At 38.6% G+C, this 16,076-nt stretch overlaps 1 protein-coding gene across 4 annotated transcripts in view; it reads right to left on the reverse strand.

Moving 5' to 3' along the window:
• CTBP1 (C-terminal binding protein 1) overlaps window positions 1–16,076 on the reverse strand; it is a 236,159-nt gene that overhangs the window by 166,658 nt on the left and 53,425 nt on the right. For 3 of the 4 annotated variants that reach the window (XM_085059576.1, XM_085059574.1, XM_085059575.1), the window contains exon 2: window positions 15,152–15,310. In XM_085059576.1, the coding sequence (XP_084915702.1) occupies window positions 15,152–15,209 (58 nt within the window). In that variant the 5' untranslated portion in view covers window positions 15,210–15,310. Of the gene's footprint in view, window positions 1–15,151; window positions 15,311–16,076 lie in introns of those variants that run through there. The other variant, XM_085059583.1, reaches the window with a different exon arrangement.

Here is a 16,076-nt window from a genome sequence, read left to right on the forward strand (position 1 = left end):
CTGAAGGACTCTCCTAAGTTCTACCAAGTTTGGGCAAGGAAGATAGAAGCCTTCCACAACCAAGGGTGCAAGAAAACTTGTGATGGGTTCAGACCAATGGTCCATCTTACTAAATAGTGGGAGTTTTTTCCCTGCTGCTAGATTGAGGAAAAGAATGGTGAGAAAAAGAAGATGACAAAAGGGCAAGACTAGTAATTCAGAACCTCTCTCTGCCACCAACAATTTGCCATTCAAGAGCTCCATAAATCAGAATTGTTTCAGCAAACCCAGTAGATTTTTCTTCCACAAAACAACTCACTTTTTCAACCTCTGTGAAACTTGAGTAACCTACGATATCCTGCAGTGGAGCTTCATAACTCACCTGCTGTATGAAGAAATGCTTTCTACACCTTCACACAGCAGTTTCACTTGGTGCCCACTGGTTATTGCTTTGAGAAAGAAAACAGATTTGCAAAGATAACAGAAGAGGGGGTTTGGACTCATGTGCAGGAAGTAGGACACTGTTTTCAGTCCTGTGGCTGAAGAGAATATTTCAAGTGCTACACTTCCATTAAAGTAGGTCAAAATCTTCTTCCTTATTCCCAGAAAGGGACTTGATGTTCTGACTATCAATAGCATGGAGTGAGGTGCTGAGTCAGGTACTTTTCAAGCACAGCTCATCAAGACTTTTGCAAGGAGAAATCTTAGTGCTCCCCACTCCTGCTTGCCCGTTGGATCCACATACAGCCCGTGGAGAAGATCACAAACTTCAGGCAAGTCCTGAACTGCTTCCTAAAGGAAGTTGTTGTTGAGAGTTGTGTTTTCAACTCCAACAGGCCTTGCCAACCTCCCAGGTCTTTACAGGATGCCACTCATAGCTTGGATACCTGAGGAAGGCACCTTCAAATCACATCAGCAAACCTAAAAAATCCTGAGTGCATAACTTCTGTGAAGAGTTCTCATCTTTAGACCACACCAGCTGTTTGAATTCTTGCTTCCCTTTGACTGGTGGCAAACCCTGGAGAGGCCAGAGCACAGATAGCCCAACAGTGTCAATGCAGGCTGCAGCTAAAAGATAAATAATCAATACACTGTCAGCAATTTGTGATTTAATTAAGATATCATGGACATCACTGTCCCCCTGAAACATGAGGTTGGGATGGTTTTTCCCTTATTATGAAATACAGTACAAATTACAAAAATCAGAACTAGAAGAAAATCAAGTGGACAGAGAAAATGAGAAATGAGGAGTTTCCTAATGACCTGATTCAGCTGACAGCTCACCATGCTTATGCTCAGTTCCACACAAAGCTTTTATGCTGTTTTGCAGTGTAAATATAGGTATCATGTTAAAACTTCTGTAAATGCATTTTCCCCACATCAATTCTGAGCTAACAGTGAATTCAGTGAATGACACACTGGTTTATCATGCAATCTTTTCTTCCACTTTATTTTCAACCAGATAAATGTTTTTAGAGAAGACACTATCATGTCATTTGAAAAACATAAAACTGAGGAGGATTATAGCCAAGCTTCACTGAAACTGACTTCTGGAAATATCCCATCCAGCATAATCTAAATGTTTCTATCAAATTTGCTGCCATTTAAGAAATATGCTAATCTTAAGTATTAATGGAACATCTTCAAATGGTGAGTGCATCTTAAAATAACCTTACCAACTGCTGAAACCTCAAGTCTAGATACATTTTTGTCTTAGTAGCAGCTATGCTGATTCTCTTCTTGCTGATAACATCATATGACCAATATTATTTTTAAATAAACCTAGACTGAAAAAGCTTTAGCTTACCCTTACTTTCCATAGAGGCCAAACACAAAACCTTTCAGCAAGTAAAATAGAACCAAATCAGTGTTGCTCATTGGAGCTAAATATTAAAAGATATTTCCTTGTACTCGAGTAGCAACTTGACTGTTGTTGTGGACAACATTTTACAATAAAATCAGCACCACAGATGATGGAGCAGATGCTGTTGAAGACTAAATTGATGCTTGAAAGTACCTGGTCCAAAGGCCTTGTTTTTAGGAGTCATAAAAGACAAAATATTGGCAATAGTGTCAGCGTTTCTTGTTTCTTGAATGGTCATCAGTAGATGAATATTGGAGTGGGTTTTTTTAGAAATTAACTCCCTTTTCCAGACTTACACTTTCAAACCAAATTAGGTTTTATTTTCTCAGCCCATAATCCTTTAATGCTACTGAAAGGACATAATGTAATTGAAAGGTAATTGATTGGAAGGGAAATACATCATTAATAGAAACCACAAAAAAACATTGTGCACCTATCAGTGGGGAGGGAACAATGTCATCTAGTTTTGGATGCAAAATCATTAGGCATTACTGCCAATCTACAATACAGATCATATTCCTAATGTCAAGGATATGATGACAGCTTGAACGTGCTTTTATGTATAATTTTAGATTTCCCTCCTTCTCCCTGCTCTGTCCTTCACAGCCAAGGAATGCTGCATAGAATCATTTCTCTAGAACTTTCCAGTTTTCAGTACATTTACTTAAAATATGAGGTTCTAGCAGTTTTGCCAAGCTAAACTGTTTTAGATCAACTCAACCTTTGAAATAATAAAGTAGCCCAGCTAAATTAAGTATGAATATATGGACTTCCTGCAAATCATGAAAACTCTGCTTCTACTATTTTATGAAGTCTTTATTTAAAAGACAATTTAAAGTTGATGAAAACAGTGGCATATGTAAACCTGGTAAGTCAGGGTCTGTCCCATGCTTCAGCTACATTTGAAAACTTAAAAAAAAATTTTAAACCCCCACTCATACTGCAGAAGCAAGGGGGAGGTATCTGGAAGCCTTTTAAATTTACTGCAACTAATAAATCAACCTCCTTTTATGCTGCTTGTAAGTGTAGGTCCATTATAACACCAAATTAATGGGAGATTTTCAACAGAAAATACACCTCTATGCTCCTATGGAGAAAGGCTGATAAGCCTTCATTTCTGTACTTTGTGGCAGTTCTGGCAAAGAATTCCAGGAACCAGAGTCAAGCTTTGAAAAGACAATAAACTCTGCCAAATTCAGGCATCAAGAAAAAACAAAAAAGGAGAACAAACTACATCCAGACTAAAGAACCATACAAGGGACAGAAAAAAATGAATAGAAACAAACATGGGCAAATTGGAAGTCATAGTAACTCCAAGACTGAGGAGTTGGGTGCAGGAATACCATAACTACCTGTTTAAACATACTTTTAAAATTAAATATCTCCTTTCTGGATACCAAATATTTGGTCACATTTTCAGGTGATCTGTATTGTGTATGTGTACAGATATAAAAAGAGTTTTAAGGGATGTATAAGGTTATTAAAAATAAGTACTCCAAAATGAAATAGTGTTCTCTTGTCTGTGCCTAACTGGGCTCAATTATCACAATTATTAGTACAAAGCTTTCCTGTTAAATTGAACATTCATAATTGACATATAAAATGAGGCTAATACATTTTTTAACTTTGAACTCCATCTTCCCATCTGAAAATCTTCTGTCAAATTTTACTAACGCAAAAGGACAAACCTGCCTGTAAGTTAAAGCAAGTTTAAGGGAAGTTACAAGTCTGCCTTGTAAATCACTTAAAAAGAGAGCTTTTAAAACTGCATGAAATACAGGGGTTTTATCAAGAATAATCCAACAAATTTTATTCAGCAAATATGTTTTCCAGTTGGATGATTGTACCAGGAGGTACAAGACAATCATCCTTTTAGAGCACTTCATGGCTCAGGAAAGACCACAGCTGGTATCCAGCAAGCCTTTGGCACCACCAGTGGAGCTGACATGAAAACCCCACTGGTATTTCTCTTTAAAATGAGGAATCCACAACTTCAGGCAGGGCAGGAGTGTTTTCCTTGACTGATTACTCGGTAAACTGTTAAATAATTTTAAACTATGTGGAAAAATCTATGATTTTAGGAACATATTTGCAGGTGCTTCCATTCATGAAAGACTAATGCAAATAAAATCAGAGTGAATGGAATGGAGTTGAACATGAAATTTAAAAATTAACATTTTATGCTAATGAATTACAGTGGAAACCCACTTGTGTATCAACAAGAGAAAAAAAACCGTATCACAAAGAATAATTTAAGAAACATCAGAAAACAAGGAATGAAACAAAAATTATTTTATTGCCTCATGAGAAAAGAGAACCAGAAAAACAAAGGAAAGGACACTCAGAACTGCAGGGGAAAAGGCAGATAAAGATCATATTTGACTGCAAGACCACACCATCAGATGCACCAGTGCTGTCACCTTGGTACACCAATGCCTTTAAGGAGTTACTGTGAAGTTTCTTTCACCAACCATTCCAGGATACAATCATGTTGTTGGTTACTGTAATCACAAGGAAACTGTAAAATAACCACTGATTTATGGTTAACACAGATAAAAGGAAGCAACTAACTAAAAAAATCCTTCATTGGATGTTTGCAGTTCTGGAATGAACTTCCTTTTACTTCCCTGTATCAACATCTTGGATGGGGGCAAAACTCATCTAATCATTTGACATTTTGAGAGGTTTCACAGGCTGACACACAAAAACTAAACAGGAAAGGCTTTTGTAAACTTAAAGATTATATTAACAAATATTTCAGAATTCTAGTGAAGGATTAGGTAGCAAGGAAAGTTCAAACCAAGTTAGCATCCATTTCAAAAACATCACAGTTTAATTTTATTTAGATACAGCAAAGAGATAAGGGAAGAATGAAGAGAATATGGTCTGGAGGTATGACACACTGCTTTTAGAAATATTTTATCAGGGCAAGTTTCTAATGGGACCAGAGAGGAGGCAGCAAGGACAGGAATATACCAGTGATGGGGGCACTCACCTCAAAGAGAAGAAACAGTCCACAGTTTTAAATCTCCATCCAAAACTTAACTACACTGAAGCACTAAAAACAGAGAAGCTTGAATTTCCCTTCCTGAGTCATTACTGAGCTTAGTTATCCCTTTTTTTTTCCCCCTGACACAATGAGTTGAGCTTGTATTACCTAGCACATAGACAGCAGCAAACCACACAGAAAGGGTAACAAACCTCCCTTCAAAAAACTTCCAGCTTTGGATCGATGATAACCTGGAACAGAAAGTTTCCCTGTAACTGAGAAGACACCTTTACCTATTGAGGAGCCACTGTTAAGAACAGTGCTTTGAGAAACAACTTTGAAGATTCCCTGGTTTATGGAGGGAACATGGTTTGACTCTGGTGATGGACATCACTTCCTTGGCCAAGGAGTAATCAGGTGGCACTTCTTACTTCTGTCTGCAATATCTAAGCACCTTTCAGACAGATTTTCAAAGGAAGCCAGGCTCACCTACTTGTGTCTGTCCATCCACCCACTGAGCCCTCCGTAATTAAATCCTTAACTCACCAGCAAATTTCAGCCAAAAGCTGCCAGTATTCTCAAGGAGAATTAAGCTCCTGCAAGTTTCATTAAGGAGAAATAAAACAAAGGACACCAGACGAGAAGGCAGACACAAATTAGAGGCTGTGCTCTGTGAAAGGCTCGGGTAGGACACTAGCAGTAATCCCTTGCCAGTGTGTCACAGGCATCTAGGAGAGGTGCTGGGACATGCAGTGCACATGGATTTCTGGAGCAAAGCACCACTGTGCCTCCATCCTTCTGCTAAACAGGCTCCAGCTGACTCGTGCTGCCTGTGATCACAGAAGGCTTTTGCTGGCTGTGCATCTGCCTCCAAAAGAGCTCCCTCAGTGTGAGCATCCTGCCTTGTCTTAGGCACAAAACGCACACAAAACTGCTCAGACCTGCAAGAGGAGAGAAAATGAGGAAGGTCAGGACTTGGAGCCACCTGGTCCAGTGGAAGGTGTCCCTGCCCATGGCAGAGGGGCTGGAATGATATGATCATTAAGGTCCCTTCCAAGCCATTCTGTGATTCTGTGATCTTGAAACTGTGCAGTGTACTTGAATTTCGTGCAGAAAGTACAAAGGGATTTTAAGGTGCTGATGATTTTAGGTGGTTTTTGAAGCACTGAGAAACCTGCCTTGCCCGTAACTCCTAACTTTGGGTGTCTATATCCTTTTGCAGATCTGGACTGAAGCATGTTGCTAGGCTGCCAACAACTGCCAGGCAACAAATCACAGCACAGAGATTGAAGCCATGCTTACAATGCAATATATTGAGCATGTTTTATTGTTAAGAAATCAATAATCTGCATTGCCATAATAAAATGTAAAATGTGATTATATTTTTCCCAGGGGGTGGGAAAAATAAGAATAAAAAACCCTGTAAATCATTCTTATTGCCTTTCCAAAGTAAAACTTACACATTCATTCTCCAATCTGTTATAAAATCAAATTAATTTCCACTATTAATGAACAAAACCTCTCACATTGCACAACATGCAATTAAGAGTGCTACTACTTCTTTCTGAGCTCCTTCTATTCATTGCCCCTCCAAATTATTAAAACAAAGCAGTTACTATGGTAACTAATTCATTCTCTGCATTATTATATTGTTTCTAAACATCAGTGCCGACTCGTTCTGACTTACATGCCCTAAATTCCAGTTTGAAATCCTAAACTTCTGTCTCGTTTGTCAGAAGAGCCCTTTACAATCTATGCATTCATGCAGATAAGGACAGCCAGAGCGCAGCTGCTTTTGTTTATTGCAAGAAGACGTAACTGTTGCTAAATTATTTGAGTTTGATAAATTGATGATGCCTGGATGGAAGTGCAGGGCAGCACTCGGGGAGCAAGCATGGGAGTCTGTGGAGCACTGACTGCACAGACGGGCAAACATGACCATCTGCAGGTTAGCTAAACTAACAACAACAACCAAAAATGACTGGCAGATGTTGTGGAAATTAAGTAACACCTGCCTGAGTGGTATTTGATACCCAGGAAAAAACCACATGCGTGCGACTGATGCAATCTTCAAGACAGAAAGGAACAGCAGGGAACAAGAAATAGTGATAAAATTGCCTGGGAAAAAGTTTTCTTAGCGCTTAATAAAACTATTTCTTCAAACGTGCACTCCATGACAAAAAGTGGCATTTATCGTGTATTTAATTAACACTTATAATTATTCTTGATTACCTATTAGCAGGAGTCATAGTCTAATTGTATTTGAGTGTCATCATCTAGCACACAAGGAAACTTTGTGAAAAATACAGGTAGGATCAAAAGAATAAAGAGCCTTTACTTTTCATCTTTTGCTCTCCTACTGCCATTGCCTGTAATTTTTGGTGTGTTTTTTTGCTGTGTCTCCATTTAATTGGCAGAATGAGAGGTTTGAAAATTCAGTGCATAGGAGGATACTTTGAAAAATAAGCATCAGGGAAAAGAGAAACATGAATAATTTTCAACAGCTAATTTCTGGCTTTAAAAAAATCCCAAATACATCTGCTCAAAGTCACAAGCAATTTAAATTCAGTTCTCACAGAAACAAAAGGAAGAAGAAATCTTTTTATTTAGGTATCTGAGCAGGGCCACAAACCACTGTCAAGTTCTGGATCTCCAGTGGTACCAAAGGGCATGTTTTCACCTGCAGCAAGGGCCAAGTGTTTTCACAATTAGCAAAGCCTCCTATTTTAAAGGCACTCCAAGAGTATTACAACAGCCTGGGCTATTTATATCCCAGAACGTCTCTGACTGACTGCTTTCTGTCACAGAAAAAGAAGATGCAGAGGCAGCTTTTGTTTTTCTAACCTGCTACCTGACTTCAGAAGAGCTACAAGGTAAAGCACAGGTTTCTTAACTCCAAATGACCTGTCCATCAGACCACAATGAGTTTTCTAATGAGGAGAGACATCTCTGCTAGGTATTTTTTCCCTGGCAAAGCCTCCATGCAATTTCTCCTGTTTAAGGAGAGGCACCCTTCAAGTTCAGTATTGACCTCGTGGAACAAGGACACAAGAATGGAGCAGCAGAAGCCTCCAGCACTAAAAGACTGTCTCCACTTTTATTTTCTTGTTTCCACTTGCATAATCACGCTCCCATCCTGACTGCACTAAGGGAGGAAACAAAATAAAACCCTTTTTTGCATCTCAGACTGCACTTCCCTAGGGATGGGAACTGCCTCTGTGAAAGCTGAACATGACTGCTTTAATTAGATGACTACGTAAATTTTTCAGTGTGTTTACCTAGACACTTAATCTTTGTACAGTTCAGTTTTCCAGAGCATAGTGTAAAGCAACATCAGAGCATCTTCCCTGACCTCGGGCAGAAAGAAGCACATATTACCATCAAGTACTTAAGACTTCTAAAGCTTTTAAAAGTTTCACCAGGCAATCATCTGCACTGTATAAAAGCTAAATATCGAGTCTGAAAATGTTTTTATTAATAGAATAGGAGGAATAAATTCTCTGGAGATTATTCAGGAATTAGAGGATGAGGTGTGGTTATGTACTGGGTTCTGACTCAAATATCCATGATATTACAAATACAATTATTACAACCCCATAAAACCAGTGTCATGCTATGTTATTTTCTGTATTTAAAACTGTCTTTGACACTAACATTAAGGGAAACTATTCTGACTTTACTATAGTGTCAAGATGCAGCGTTCTGGAGAGATCACAGTTGAACATAGCTGCTGTCATAAGCAAGCAGTGTATTTTATTTCAATATACCAATCAAAATGTGACAACACAGATGAAATGCATGATGCTGGACACCACAGAATTGCAGTTTTTCTTTACAACATTCCCAACTTAAAACTAGTGGCAGGAACGTTTAAGAAGTATTTAAAAATCTCAGTGAGATTCTTTTCTCCATACATTTCTTTTCCCTTCAAATTTTCTTATTGAAAAATAAGCTACTGTTTAGTATCATTTAGGGAAAAATGGGCTTCTAAGCCATTTTTTTTTTCATACAGCTTGCATTGTTACTGTAATACCTCTGCAACACTGTAGTAGCTTAAAGTGGATGCAAATCCAAAGGCTGTCTAGGTGAAGACTCAGATTGAAAAAGCAGGTTACTGCAGCAAACCAAAAGAAAGCTAAAAAACACCTTGCACTGCAAATACTGATATTAAGGACAAAGCCAAAAACCAAACATAAGCCTGTGCATAAGCATTTCAACTATAATTCTAATGAGGTAATGGATGCTTTTGCATTAGGGTAAACATAACCCAAATAGATCATTTTCCTTCACAAAGTGGCAAACAATCTTGTTATATTAAGATTCCTGGTAGCACCATTAATTATTTTACTATTTCAAAGTCAACTTACCTTCATCCTTAGAATAGCCTCCCTGTTCTTTGAAGGCAACTTTTACCTAATTTTCTATATTACCAAATATTCAGAAATACTTTCAAATATCTTACAAGCAAAACACAGAAAAATGGCGTTGAGTTGTTAAAACATGCAACACACAAAAGTGTGCATTTTTGTTAAAACACTTGTATCTGAATGTAAATTGGTCTACTTATAGAATATTCTTCTATAGGTTATTCATAGAAAACTCTGCTTGCTTAAACACTGTCATTTGTAAAGCTGAAAGATTTGATGACTGTTCCTGCAGAAAGATTTTGGTAGCTTTTACTACCTGCTTCCTAATTTAATTTATACTGGATTGCTGTGGAGAAAAGGAATTTACTCCAGTTCAAATCCTCATGAATTTGCTGAAGGCACTTAAGGTTAGAAAATCACATTTTTGTAAAGGTTAATTGGTACTTTATAAAGAAGCTACTTTGACTTAGGAAACAAATGATAAAATATTAGGAATCTTTTAGCTCCCTCTGCTGCCCTAATCCTTCACTAAGCTGCCTTCTAAAATCTATCAAAGACACCAAGCAACCAGGCAGACCATTAATCCCTTTTTAAGAAACCCTGGGCATATTAGGATGCCCAATACTAAGATAAGTACACAGGAAAAAAACTCTATAAAGAACTATGTGATTTACCATTGTCTGGCATTTTATTATTTCCTTTTTTTCTCCAATATCTGTAGCAAGTGAGACAATGAAGAACATGTTCAAATTTGGATGCCAGTTAAGAAAATTGATAGCTCTTGCTCTCCAAAGAACTTGACATCTGCAATTCCCACTTACATAAGAGAGAGCTAAGGGCACTCACTGCCTGGAAATATTTATTCCTCCTTCCTCTTATTTACAGATCAACTTACAGGGTACAGACCAACTTTAATAAAAACCCTTTTTTAAATGCAGGGAAAGCCTAGACCTTGCCAAAGTAGGCCATCTTTCTTATTAATATGCAGAAAACTTCACTGCCTCATTCACAACTGCAAGGGCTCAAATCACAGTTTACACAAACTATATAGGATCCATCCGTGGTCATGGAAAAACACTTGGTATCTGTCAATCTGGTACTTTCCACTTGTTAAGAAGCCAAGCTATTACATGCTTAAGAAAAAGAAATCAGGAAAGGGAGTGAATGCATTTTTCTTTGAACTAAGTCAGCCTTTATTACAAGATTCCTGTATCAGTTTGGGAAGACAACCAAATTCAATTCATATCTGCTTTTTTTCCTCTGCATTCCTCCTGGAACCATCAACATACTCCACATCAACTATGAATTGAAGATTCATCTTATTAAATCTCAATAAGAGAAAAGAAGCTCTAAAAACACAGATGTTTTCTTATAGGGAAAGCAAACCCTGGCCATATCCTTGAACAGAAACTATTCATTTATCATGCACTTTTACTGTCCTTCAAAGGCATCACAGTTGGGTATTTGCCAGTAAGCAAACTTTCCCAAAGAAAGGCTGCCCTTCATAAAAGCAAAGATGAGAGATTTTATCTGAAATTTCAGAAACTCATCCCATTAATATGCACTTTCTTTTCCAATTCATGATCCTGGCCAACTCTTCATTTCTTAGGTAATAAAGCATCACTGTTAAAATAGCTCAAATACAATCCAAGTTTTCTTCTGGGCACTTTTAAAAGGATGAAGCAAAGTGCATATAAAGAATACCATTAAGATGAATACTAGTGCTGCATAAAAAGGGATAAATAAATAGGAGATGATTGTTTGAGCAGTCTGAGTGCTAACCTGCTTTTTACTTCCTCAAAACCAGTGGAAAAAAAATAAAAAGAACATCTGTCTGGGGGCAGACAGGGTTTTCACAGATTTGTACTTGGCACACGGTGCAGCCTTTGCTGTATAAATATCACATGAGGTGCTCTGGGAAGAAATTCCTGGTTTCAAGCAATTACCTAATTGGGAAAGTCACTCTCAATTTTCCAGTTCCATTGCCAGCATTGTGCTGCACTTTATCCCTAATACCTGTGCAAACAAGCAAGAAGAAATGAGAGAAGACCCTTTCCTCCTCCCAGTGTTCCCTAAAGCTTGGAAACCCACAGAAAGCAGTGTATAATAAATATATAGTGCTCAGGCAGCCAAAGTAATGTATTTGGAGATAATTCACAGTGTTCATCAAGCCTGTTCAGAGACAATTCAGACATTCCCTCTGCATGCAGCCACCTTCTGTTCCTTCCTGCTTCATCTATTAGCACCCAGCAAATCAACAGAGGTCAGACATCCCAAGGTAACTTCCAAGCAATGGTCAGTAAAACATACATGCGTTTCATTAAAGATTTCTAGACTATAAGCAAATAAACAGCATTGTTTACAGTTTGTTACAATATAAAGCACAATAATACCTTAATTAGAGATAACAACTTTTCAAAATGCCAAAAACATTTTGAATTTTTCAAATTAGCCACAAAATGAACACATTTTATTTTTGCACTGTGACACTTCCAACTGTTCTGCCAAATGTATACTACTATAATTATGCTTTGCAATCACCAGCATCACCGGAGAGGGGGACAAAGAACAATATAATCAGTAACTAATTAATCTTTCACATGCCTTGATACCATTTATCTCCAAGGGAAGAATCCTAAATGTTATTTTACAAATTGTGGAGTGAGTTTAATATTAGCATCTCAGAGTGCCTCGAATCATGTCCTTATGCCTAAGCATAATTCACAGTTACTGGTGGAAGTTAAGACACCAGAATTTAATACCTGGCTTTTTAAAGGGAGTTTTAAACAGCAGAGCATTAAGATGTGCACAAAAAAATATAATTGCAAACAGCTTTGGGATTAAAAGCAAATATTCAGTTTCATATTTAGGAAATCATCAGAGGGGATCATAGGTACCTCAGAGACAAAATCACTTCCTCAGCTACATTAAGAGAGAACTAATTGCTCCCAAAGTAATAGAAACAGGGATTTTCCTTCATTGAGTATTTAGCAGAACTGCTACCACACTGTCATTAGTTCACAGGGCAGTAGTAAATCCAGTGATGCCTGATCACTTTGCTTAATTTGCATGATTAGCTGCTACTACAAGCAAGTGTGCAAGTTACCTAGAGGCACAGGAAAGCAGTGCAGCTCAAATAACATTGTGCATGCCCAGTTATTTAACTTCCAAGAGTACTTGTAATCCATGAATGCCACAGAAGAAGCTGTGTGCAACCCTGTGACATGTTTCCAACAAGAGCATCTCAGCTTGAGAATCAGGCCCACAACACTCATTTCTCAGGATTTCAGCTAATTACCATCCCCTCCTCAAACAGGGGTATGGACAGTGATGAAGTGCTGTATGGCACCACCAGAATGGCACTTGATGGACAAAATAAATGTGTTAATGTCTGCCCATCGCACGTTATGTTCAACAATTCATGAAAAAATATGTAGTTAGTAGTAGTTACCAAGTCATTGCAGCCTATTTTTAAGTGAACTTGCAATAGAAATAAGGTGCATCTTAAAAATATTCTCTTCTAAGGGAAAGTTCAAGAGAAGAAAGCGATGTACAAACTGATGAACAGAAAAGCTGACTGAGAAGATAGACCACCTTTAATAGCTCTACAGCTCATTACATTCCCTGAGCTTTGTGAAACATAACACATATTTCTAAAATATAAAATATTTAGGTTGTGTTATGAAAGGCACATATATCAGAGAACAATTCTGCATAATTAATTTTTAAACCTGAACAGGACCGTATGTAGAAAAAAGTCATAAACCAACTCCCCTAGTTCTATCCTTTTCTACACAATTTGAAATCATCAGCCAGGGAAATATATTTACAAACCTCAAAGAACATTTGAACATATAGACACACAAGAGCAGAACAGCCTGAACACTTTAAAGAGCTGAATTGGGTTCCCATAACTATAGAATTTCAAGCATGTTTCCATATCCATTGTTTCACCCCTTCTCCTCCTGGTCATCTTCTGCCTGCCCTTCCCACTCTATTTTTCCAACCTGGCTATTTGGTAAATGGGATTAAGGAAGCAGAGGTGGCTAAAAAACCCCTCTTTTTTCCCACATTACTTTTCAAGTGTATCAGTTCCCTACACTGCATGGCCACACAGATTTTACCACAGGATGCAGTGAATGGTGCAGGGCTGGGAAAAACAAGCCAGACAAAAGGCACTGATTAAACAGCATCACTGGATGTGAGCATGAAGCCTGAGGGAAGCCACTGCTATTTCAGTCACAGTGGCCACTGGTCTGTCACCTCTGTCCCTGGCAATGTCCCTTCCCACGTCATCACAGACTTCTTGCTTCTTATGCTGCTCTGTTGCTCAAGAGAATAAACCCGTAAGGAGGCTGGAATTGCACTGAGTGGGCTGAGCTGCTCTAACTGCTGCCTGCCATCAAAGGGACAGGTTTGCCATTCCTCTTCACAATTTGCCAACTCAGCTGACTAACACAGGCCAAAAAAACCCCAAACATTAATATCCTCAATTTTTTATTGAAGAGTTGGATACAGAAACTCGAGGATGGGGAACTGAGACTGGGAGCAGAGAAGAGGAGCAGTGCACACTCCTGGTCATTTCTCACTGACCCAGCTGCAGAGATGCACAGAAAGGGGGGCAGCCTTCCCAATTTCCTCATCCTCCACAGTCAGTTCTCCATTTCTCTGAGCAGGGATTAGTCTCCAGTGTGCAGGTTCAACTGGCAACTTGGCCAGCCAGTCTAGGTGGGACACAATAACAGTATGGACCTGGCAAACATGGGTGGGCTTGGCCAGTTTTGAAAGAGACTGACAAGGAGATTAATCCCCCAAACCAAATGTGGAACTGCATCCTTTGATATTGGATGAAATTTCTCTTTCTCTGGCTACATTAGGCCAAACAGGAGCAACACCCACTGAGCTTTTCCAGCTGCCCCTTCTGTGCAACTACTCTGTCAGCTGAACAGACTAAGGAATTTACCTAAATGGAAAATATGCCAACAAAAGGTTTTTTTGTATGAGTCAGCTTCTCAATGTAGCTCATTGCAGGGTTACACTTATATTGACACAAAGAAAGGGGGGAAAATCCACTGCCAGGGACTATTCACACAACACAATTGCTAGGAAAGATCAACATGTGGAGGAGTAAAAGGAGCAAAAGGAGCAAAAGGAGCAGGATTCACTTGCAGTTCACATCGTTAGACATGATGCAGAGATCATGTACACACCAGTCTGTACACTGTCTCCCATTATGTCAAAAAGAAATTAATTATTTCCTTGTCTTTTAGAGAGAAACTAACATTTTAATATAAAAATTCATCTAGTCCAGACCATTCATGTATATTCTTAAAAACAGTACACCTTATCTTTCTACCTGCTTTCATACTGGCTCTAAAAGCCCATTTGGAGAGAACACCAGCAATCTGCAATTCATCATTTGTGACTTAAGGTAAAACGACAGACCCAAATGATTACAACTTCTTTCACCAGAATTCAGGCTATTTTTATTAATACTCATTAAAGTTCAGGGGTCTCCTGCAATTTTTGTTTTCTTTTGTTTTCATTTGACTTCTTACTTCCTTTTGAGGATCAGATACAAACTGGTAAATCAATCTATATGAAACAAGTCTGTAGAGAATGACTTTGGAGAGCACTATGTGGTCATCTTGCCCTTTTGCAATTGTTGCTTTATATAAACCCACAGTCTTTTACAGTTTTCAGGTAGAATGTTGTAAAATACTAAAATGAAAGCCAACTCAGCTATAGAATAGGTCACAGACTAGTTTCTTTTATTTGTCTAGATCTGTTTTCACCCAAAAACCAGCATTTGTGCACAGTCAATATTATCTCAACAGGAACTGCAACTCAATTAAAAATACACTGAACGACCAAAAGAAGAGTTACAGTCTTCAAAAACATCAGTAATCCACAAAATTACCACAGTTAACACTAGAAATTGAAATGTCCAACCTTCAAATATGCGATCCAGACGTTGCCGCTTCACTTTGTGTTTGTCCATCAGAGACATAAGAGTGGAAGCTCAAAGAACGTCCCCACACAGCTTGGTGATGGTCTTCTCACTCTAGCCACCAGGCAGAAATGCTCAGTCTTTTATAAGCTTTTTCCCACCTGTGAATAGAAAAATAAACTTTAAAATGCATAAGTTTTTGGCATCCCAGAAAGGTGATCTGTATGTCATCGTAAGAATTTTTTGAAAAACCCACAAAGTTCTTAAATTGTATTAAGCAAAGTGGTATTTCACAGCAAACTGTCTTCTAAGCAGATACAAAGCACACAGCACAACTCTGACAAGCCAGTACAGAAATGCTCCAAGACATCTGCTGTTTTCTGCCTTTTGACTGTCAAATACTTTTCTGCCCTTCCACTGAACAAACCACAAACTAATGCAGGTATCTTAGACAGGCACAGGTCCATGATTCCCATAAAATGACAGAAACACATTCACCTGAGATGAAACTGGAAAGCCACAGCTTTGCATCACAAAGCTCACAGTGACAGAAAACACTCCTTTCATTCCTAACTTTCAAGCTCTCGATGATAAAGCAATCCAGAGTTTCAGCTTGGAAGCCGAAGGAAACCAAACCAAGGGGCACAGAGGCGAGGGAACGCATCCCGGTGACAGCAGAGAATGCCAACATCTATATCAACCAAATGGCATTTGGAGCAGGTTTATGCATGACTAGGCAAAGCTCTTTGGCAGCAAATACAGCCAGGCACTTTTCAGATACCGTGTGGCTGGGCAAGGCAGCGTGAGGGCATTGCAACAAGCAGGCTGCATTCTAAGCCAAAGCACTGAGAAGCAGGAAGGGGGGATGGGGAGAGAGGAGGAAAATTCCCTCAACAAGAACCTAATCCTAGCAGTAGAATATAAAAC

This window comes from Lichenostomus cassidix, chromosome 4 (genome assembly GCF_008360975.1).
Source record: "Lichenostomus cassidix isolate B80296 chromosome 4, HeHo_3.0, whole genome shotgun sequence".
Classification (NCBI taxonomy): domain Eukaryota; kingdom Metazoa; phylum Chordata; class Aves; order Passeriformes; family Meliphagidae; genus Lichenostomus; species Lichenostomus cassidix.